The sequence below is a fragment of the Thunnus albacares genome, chromosome 15 (genome assembly GCF_914725855.1).
Source record: "Thunnus albacares chromosome 15, fThuAlb1.1, whole genome shotgun sequence".
NCBI classification, from domain to species: domain Eukaryota; kingdom Metazoa; phylum Chordata; class Actinopteri; order Scombriformes; family Scombridae; genus Thunnus; species Thunnus albacares.
This window is the reverse complement of record NC_058120.1, coordinates 10,404,208-10,412,367: the sequence shown is the minus strand read 5'-3', so window position 1 is coordinate 10,412,367 and position 8,160 is coordinate 10,404,208. Positions and strand designations below refer to the sequence as shown.

Sequence of the window (8,160 nt, the reverse complement as noted above, 5' to 3'; positions counted from 1 at the left end):
GGGTCTGAACTGATGTCACACATAGGAAGGGAGGTAATTAGCCACTGATGCAAAACACCTGCAAGGTTTCAGTGAAGAAATGCTGTAAAGATGTTGAGTTATTTGGCCCACCGAGTTTGTTTGCACTGTTTTATTCATTTTATCCCTAAGAAGTGAACTGCCAACATCAAGAAAAGAGTTGGCTGACCCCAAGACAGAAGAGGCCTAACCACTACCGTTGCTGCCAACCCAGGTGTGTGTGACATTGAGTCCAGCCCACAGCCACTGGTGAGTCAAAACTTTACATACTCACATCAAATAGGCATGTAGACATGTGGTATTTCACTCTGAGCTGCCCACAAGCCAACAATTGAGTTTTTTAAATTGTAAAAACATTTTTCTCCAAGTTAAACCTTCTTCTAAATTTGTCTTTCCATTAATACACCATTTATACCTGAAATGTACCAGTTACTGAAACACAGGTATGTGAGTCTATACATTTTCTTTTCCTCATATTCTATACTTATTTAACTGTTATAAGCAAATGTTACAATAATCTAAATGCTGCTTTGAAGCTACCACAATAATTCTAGTGGAGAGAAAAATCCTGTAGTATTCATGCTTTTGGTCTAAAACTGTCAAGTTAAAGAATTTTGACAATAAACTATAACTGAATCAGGCTTAAAATATCTCAACATGTGATTTCTGCATTTAAACTTAAAGGTATATTTTCAATAGCACCATGTTAAAAAACTATTAAGTCCCGCATTCAAAATTTTATGAAATGTTAAGTTTATTCAACAAAATGTATCAGTAAGTAAAATAACTAATTATGCACATTGTTTTTTGCTGTTTTATTATATTTATATTATTTATATTACATATTTAATTATCATTATTGATGAGCATTAAGGTATGAAATGTAGATGGCTGAGTTAATTTGAACTACTTAATGTACTGTTGGACAGTTTATCAGATGATCATTTTGTATAAAACAGTTGTATAGCTTAGTTTAAAATATTAATATGCAAAGCAACCATGGCTGTCAAATAAATGTAATTAAGCAACAAGTATAATACTCTGAAATGTTGTGAATAAATAAGTATCAAATGGAAATGCCTAAATGAAGTACAAGTTCACTTTCCACCATCACTGTTAGCGTGCAATGTACTGTTGCATAACAGTTTTTTGTGGAAATCTGCATGTGTGGTCAGACAACTGTGATGCTAAGAGGTGTGCTGACTAAGGGGGAAACACTGTGGTAGGTGAGGGGTGATTTCAATCATTTCCAGACATGGCAAAGTTTTTGCCAAAATGAAAGTTGCACTAAGCAGAGAAAAATTGACCCTCGGCCTCCCACAGCTGTCTGCATAGTTACCTGATGAATCTCACCAAATCTGAACCAAACACAACTGTATCCTTTCAGCTGGATTCACTCCCACTGATTCGTCACAGATTGTGAAATGCAATGATTCTGAAGTTGTAAAAGAGCACAAGCTAATTCCCTTGTTACTCTGCCAACATTACCTGTCCACACATATTTAGATGCTTTGTCATCATCGTGCTTGGTTGGCTGGTTGTCCTCCACATCCAGTACCACATCATGAAATAATCCTATGTGGCTCAGTGTCAGATAATACTAGGAGCAAAATAAGAATCCTGGTCATATAAGTTACTCTGTTCAGCTCAATGAAGTAGATCAAGTCCCTTGAAAGTGCAGTTAAGCTAAAACACTAAATTCTCCCAATGTCCATTGCTGAGCAGTTTTTCAAATCTCATTATTCAGTGCTTTGAGCCCTACAAACTTAATTCAGTTCACGTCCCAAAACCTCTACAAATAAAATGGGAAATATTTGCATGGCTAGTTGCTACTAGGGCTAAGTGGCAAAATGTTTTTGTGATTTGAGTGAACTCATCCATTAAACAATGAGACAGCATTAACAAAATGCTTAATTTTATGGCAATTAAAGCATTTTCAGTCTGCTGGCCTTTAATATTTAAGAGAATAAAGAATAGAAAAACACACTAATTGTCTTTGTGGAGACGCCCTGCTGAAACATGCTCAGCCATTGGAACATTTCATATGCCATACTTGTCTGTATATAAAACCAAAGCAACCCAGTAAAGCTTTTTCTGCGTCTTTCGTCATGTAACTGTGCCCCACTTATGTCAAATAATCATGTATTCTATGGAGGATATAGCTTTTGTTTCCAATACTAGGATATTGAATTCTGCATTTCTTATGACAGCTAATCAGGGACTGGTGGCAAGTCCAGCCCTGGGACTGATCCTGAGATAAGACACTTACTTCGCAGCACTGCTTTAGCTGTCAACAGATCTAAAGGATACTCAAAACTGAATCGACAGACTCTGAAGGGCAAGTTGAAAGCATCGTTCTCCAGGTGTCACTCACAGATAAAACTTTTATTTATAAAACAGTTCCATAAAAATGGGGCATTCACATTCATTGGTATGCTAGCATTAAAGGCATGGTAAAGTTGAGCTGAGAAGGTAAAGAGTGTACTGTAGTAGTGGTTTGCCATTTTATAGTACCTCAACATGTACTTTATGCTGTAGCAAACAATGTTTTACAAAAATATCAGCTGAATTTATTGCAAATTCCTGCCTTGTTTCTTACCTGTACAGTGTCAAGTATGTATAAGAGAATACATAAATGTTTAAAAGATAGAAAAGATTATATATACAGGACACATATAAACATAAAAAGAAACATTGGGTTTTAAAAATTATTGCAGTTTAAAATCATTCAATTAAGCAGCCATATCTCAAAAACACTTGTACATTCCAATGTATGCACTGGAAATTACAATCTTCAGCAAAAAAAACAACCAAAATCCAGTAGGCTACATTTAAAATTAAGTGAAAAACCGTCAAGCTGTATTGCTTTTTTTAATTTTTTTTTTATTTACTTGTGGACCAAATCTTTAACGGTTCAAGCCCTCACCCAAAAAGTTACTTTGATTAGATATACATAATCAAACCTATTAATAAATAAAAAGCATTAATAACATTAAAACCTGTACAGATAAAAATTTCAAATATATAGGCAAACAGTGTACTTTAGTGCACAAAATACAGCAAAAAGGCTTTGTTGCGCAAGTCAGTGTCCTTCCTGTTCAACTTAAGCCAATATCATCTCTTCACAGGAAGTATGACTTGACTGCAGCAGGTCTTTGGGTGAATTTTATCAATCTGCGAAAGCTTACACTCACTCCTTTTCCTACAAAAATTTATAATAAGCGGTGAGTGACCTATAGTATTTGCTTCTGTGAAACCACAGAATGCATACCCTACCAAGCCTGAAAACATGAAAGCCTGCTGCCCAGCAAACTGTCCTAAAGCACCAGTGTGGTCGCCCAAGAAACCTTTAGTTATTTTACCTCAGTGTCCCATGGCTGTATGCACAGTGGACTTCTCTTTAACTTTTGGGACTGACCAGACAGACAAATGACATTCTCCCCCATTTCTTCACAGAAAAGGTCAAAAATTGGATAAAAACTGCAAATCAGCATGAGCTGCAGGGAAAACTTGGATGGAATACGTCACTGAAACGGTTTGCAGGGAGAAGGCAAGGCTTAGAGCAGAGGAGACCCGAGGGTGCGCATCAGTGCTTAGCAGATTCATTGCAGTCATTATCACTGGGACAGAAATCATCTCGCTTCGCTTCTCCAGGGGAGGAAAACCGTGTCTGTCAGCCAATAGGCTTCCATCAGAATACATCATTTACACCTGACCTTAACTAGGCAGGTGTGCGGCTTACTAAATGGACTTCCGTGTTGAGACACAGCTTCATAGCCACCTTGTTAGAGCCTGCAGTGAGTCACAGGGGTTTCCCCTCTAGTGGCACAGGGGCTTTAGTCAGCCCCCCAGACTGTTTGACCACTAACTTGTTGCCCTGGTATAGTATAGTCTTGTTCTGCTCTGTGTACACCCTTAGGAGGAGGGGGCTTGTTCAGAGTCAGTGGCACAGCTCTCAGCTGGATCATAGAAACAGTCTTCATTGACTACTGAAGTAAGACTTTGGACACTGAACTCCCTGTCCAGCAGTGTGTTGAGGTCCACCGCCCCTGAAGACGACACTGCATCGGTTTGGCTGTCTAGTGACCTGCTGTGCTCCTTCATGTTCAACAGTGCACCCTGGCTCCTCTTGAAACTGCTGTTTTTTCTCTTTACAGCATTGAAGTGGCCTCGCATCAGTTTGGGTTGGATCTCCGGAGTGTCGCCCACTCCCTCCGGTTGGACGCAAGGGGCCGGTGTACATTTTAACGCCGCGTCCTCTGAGAGTTTAAGTTGGAGGAACTGAGCCTCAATGGCGCTAGTCGGGGAGTTGCTGCCTCCACTGTCCCTCCTCGTTCTCCCCGTCTCGCTGAAGCCATCGTCCTCGTCACTTAAAATATCTGACTCCTTCACAGAGATGGAGGGAGGTTGTGAATTACACTCAGGTGTCTGAGACCAAGTCTGCTGGACCGGGAGGATATGCGAGTCAGAAGAGTTGCAGGGTGGAGGAGGCCCAGACAAACTGTAGGTTCCACTGCTCAGGCTTCCTTCATCTGAGTCTAGTCCAGGCTTGGGATTCCCAGCCTGGGCGTGGAGATCTCCAAGTGGCTGCTTACACAACCAGGAAGCTCTAGAGGAACCTGGTATGAAGGTAGAGATGGAAGTCAGAAATGTCACTCTTATCTGTAAAAAACACTTGCACCATATTCCCCACATTTTATGACCTTAAAAGCAAGATATGATCATCTGTAAAGTACTTAGTATTATACAGTTGATGATTTTTAAAGCCAAATGACCTTAAAGGCTAAATATCAGTCAACAAGAATCACCCCTATGCCCTATGTGGATATGTTTTTATAGGAAACTTTCCCAGGCTGCAGTTGATGTACTCAAAGTAGAAATGTCAATGGTTGCTCATGTCTGTCCTCCATAAAACATGCAGAAATATTTTTCGTAAGAATCTTGCTTAACACTCACCTAGCTTGGCGGAGGCAGGCAGGGTGTTGCGCAGGGGGACCATGCGCTCCTTACAGTTCCTCTCCAGAGTGCCGTCAGTCCTCATGTTCCTCCTCGCGTTCTCCCTGAGAATGGATCGGATCACCTTGATGATGTTGACCTTGCTTTCTGGCACACTGAGGAGGACACAGCAGAGGTACCATAGTAAGATGAGCACAGCGTATGTTAAACTTGATTTCAAAATATCTTCTAAATATAGATTAAGAAGATTGCTGAGAGAGTTCCAGTGTGTCCCTGGTGAAATAGGCGATTTAATTCATTAGGTGTGATCCCATTTTCACAGTGCGCTATGAGACTTCACATTTTGAATGCAGGCTTCACTCTCACCACAAAGTAGACAGATTACACTATTAAATGCTACAAAAAACATCAGCAAACAGGGTCCATGGAAAGAAATATCAACTCAATAACCTGTCTTTTTTGGGGTCGGAGACAAAATGAAACATTAACATATTATTTTAGTGTTGTTGCCATATTTCCCAGATATCAGTGTTTGACTACAATAGTAGTGAACCCTAAAATGTCTATGTATAATGGGTATAAATGACTTTGGAATCTTTGCATCTGTCCCAGAATTAATCATCACTGATTCCAACTGAAAGTTTAATCTCTGACCTGCTGCACAGCTGGAAGACTGTCTCTGGTCTCCCTTCCACTTCAGACTTGGAGTGAATCAGCTCCCAGATGCAGCTGCTCTCTGTGCCTGTTCCTGGGAGAGCGGGGGTAATAAAGAAGAGGCTTTTAATCACACAGTACAAATATGGTTTATGGTTTCAGTAGAAGATAAGGAAGGAGGGAGTGAGCTGAATAGAAATGCCAGAAGACGTGTGTGTGCGTGGAGAAATATGATGGCGGGGTAAAGAACAAAAAGGATTTAGTGGATTTACTTTGTGAGTGATTTAGTGGGGATAATGTGGCAGTGTGCCGGCCTCTTACCTGCAGTATTTCCCAGTCTGACCTGCAGCGCAGAGAGTGGGATGAGCCAACGGAACTTGAAGGGATCTGAATCTCCGTGAGAATGTGCTGAACGAGGGTTCGTCTGGTCATCACATAGAAAAATGCCACATGAGAAAAGAGAGAAATGCTATGTTTCACACCAAGACACTGTTTGTGGCACGTGAAGGTAAATGAGCACTACAGACGAAATACTCACCATCTTTTTCTTCAGCTTGTTGTGTTCCCTGTAGACCAATATCACCGCTTTCTTGAACACTGGAGAGAGAGAGAGCACATCACCATCTTAATTTTGACTGCGAATGCCTCTTGGGGAAAGCTGTCTGAAGGAGTGCAACCCACAGAGGCATTTTAGATGCCAGCTTGAAGCTTTAAAGCACATCTCTACAGCTACGGATATTGAAGTTCACTGAGAACTGTTTGAGCGCTACTCCAGACACAACTCTGCATGGCTCTACAGCATACCCAATACACTTGGTTTGTACTGATTAAATTTTAACTGCAAACATTAAATAAAATAATTCATGCAACAGTGGCAGGAACAGTTTGCAGACTCACCAAACACGGTCATTTCGGGGTCTTTTCTCATGCGGCCCAGCGATGGATGCGGGTTGAGCCAGACCACCGAGGAATGCAGAAGAAACTCTCCCATAGAGATCTCTGTGACCTGAGCGAGAGACACAAGAGACAGGAGGTGGTTTATGAGAGAGCGGAGGCAGAGGGAGCGGAATAACAAACCAGGCTGTTGGCTTTTTTGCTGTAGCATCCTGCTGTGTGAGATACATACTAAACATCCATGTCTGTGAATGGAGTTCCACAGACACCGCAGACTCTGATCTGATTTTCACTTTTATCTGGTTTTTCATTGTGAGCTGTTTAAACACGCTGCAATGTTACGGTGCCCTAGACAACATTATTTAACATTCACTTTGAATATTTATACTGCAGTGCTTACCAACTAAATATTCCATCAATTTGTAAATGTATTCAATCCCCAGAGGCAATGCACAGAAGATGGCATAAACAGCATAAGGAGCTAAACAGCTCCACTCTGATGTCCTAATAGTTAGCTGGGTTGAAGTAGTTCAAACTGATTGTGATAAGTATTTAGTATTTTTAAATTTAACTTTAATTTGTATGAGAAGGCCTGGAGAAACTCAATACAATATTAATGTAAGGCAGCTTTAAATGTATTTACTATAGAGCTGAAACAATTAGTTGATTTATCGATTAGTCAATCAGCAGAAAAAGAACTGTCAACTGTTCATAATCAATAAATCAATTTTTCAAGCAAAAATGCAAAATTTTTCGATTTTGTTGATTTGCTGCTTTCTTTGTTTTATGTGATCTTGGTGTTTTGGACTGATGGATGGACAAAACAAGCAATTTGTTAACATCACCTTGAACTTAAAGATAATTGTCATCGGCATATTTCACTGTTTCCTGATATTTCTGACATTTTCTAATTCGCTACAGACTAAAAGATTAATCAATAATGAAAATAATCGCTCCTTGCAGCTCTAATTTACCACGCTCCATTAATCCGATCTGAAACGTGCATCTACCTCTTTATCGTGGCCGGTCTGCTCAGCAACCAGTTGATCAAAGACGGAGCCGTAATCCTCGTAAATCTTCTGCATCTCATTGATGTGACTAGCCACTTTCTCCATGGCTTTCAGGGCCTCTGCAGGGACAAAAACAGAACAAAGTGTAAACAGGGATCAATTCTTGGCTGTATGTGTGGGTATTTAGCATTAAAGTAGCAGATTTGACTTGCTCATCGTGTTTATGCATTGTGTAAGAAAAAAAAAAAAGCCTTTCTTATATTCCGAGAACTGTCACTTAATGCGCTCATGCATGATAGCATGACAACGTGACGCTGAAATGACAAGTGTGAACATAGATTATATTTTTAGCCCGCCCTCCCCTGTGTGTGTGTGTGTGTGTGTGTATGCATGTGTTTTTGTAAATGTATATGTATGTCTCTCCCTACCAGTGAGGTGGTAGTGCTCTTCGCTGTCAGCATCAGTGAGGGAGACCAGCTCCCTGAGCAGCAGGGGGTACTTAAGCACCCTCTGCACCGGTTTAATCAGGTAGGACTCCAGGGTGGATGAGTGCTGCTTGGTGGGGTTCCTCGCGTCTAGGAATTCCTTGAAGGCCTGATCCGTCTTAGCTGAAAAAAAAAAAAAAACA

At 40.6% G+C, this 8,160-nt stretch overlaps 1 protein-coding gene across 3 annotated transcripts in view; it reads right to left on the bottom strand.

Annotated features, from left to right (window-relative positions):
• Positions 1 to 2,382: 2,382 nt before the first annotated feature.
• The window catches only part of tiam2a (TIAM Rac1 associated GEF 2a), a 92,258-nt gene continuing 86,480 nt past the window's right edge, over positions 2,383 to 8,160 (bottom strand). For all 3 annotated transcript variants that reach the window (XM_044374656.1, XM_044374655.1, XM_044374657.1), the window contains 8 exons: positions 7,961 to 8,140; positions 7,533 to 7,651; positions 6,526 to 6,634; positions 6,167 to 6,225; positions 5,950 to 6,052; positions 5,629 to 5,722; positions 4,975 to 5,129; positions 2,383 to 4,637 (listed from right to left, as the gene is read on the bottom strand). In XM_044374656.1, the coding sequence (XP_044230591.1) occupies positions 3,934 to 4,637; positions 4,975 to 5,129; positions 5,629 to 5,722; positions 5,950 to 6,052; positions 6,167 to 6,225; positions 6,526 to 6,634; positions 7,533 to 7,651; positions 7,961 to 8,140 (1,523 nt within the window). In that variant the 3' untranslated portion in view covers positions 2,383 to 3,933. The remainder of the gene's footprint in view (positions 4,638 to 4,974; positions 5,130 to 5,628; positions 5,723 to 5,949; positions 6,053 to 6,166; positions 6,226 to 6,525; positions 6,635 to 7,532; positions 7,652 to 7,960; positions 8,141 to 8,160) is intronic.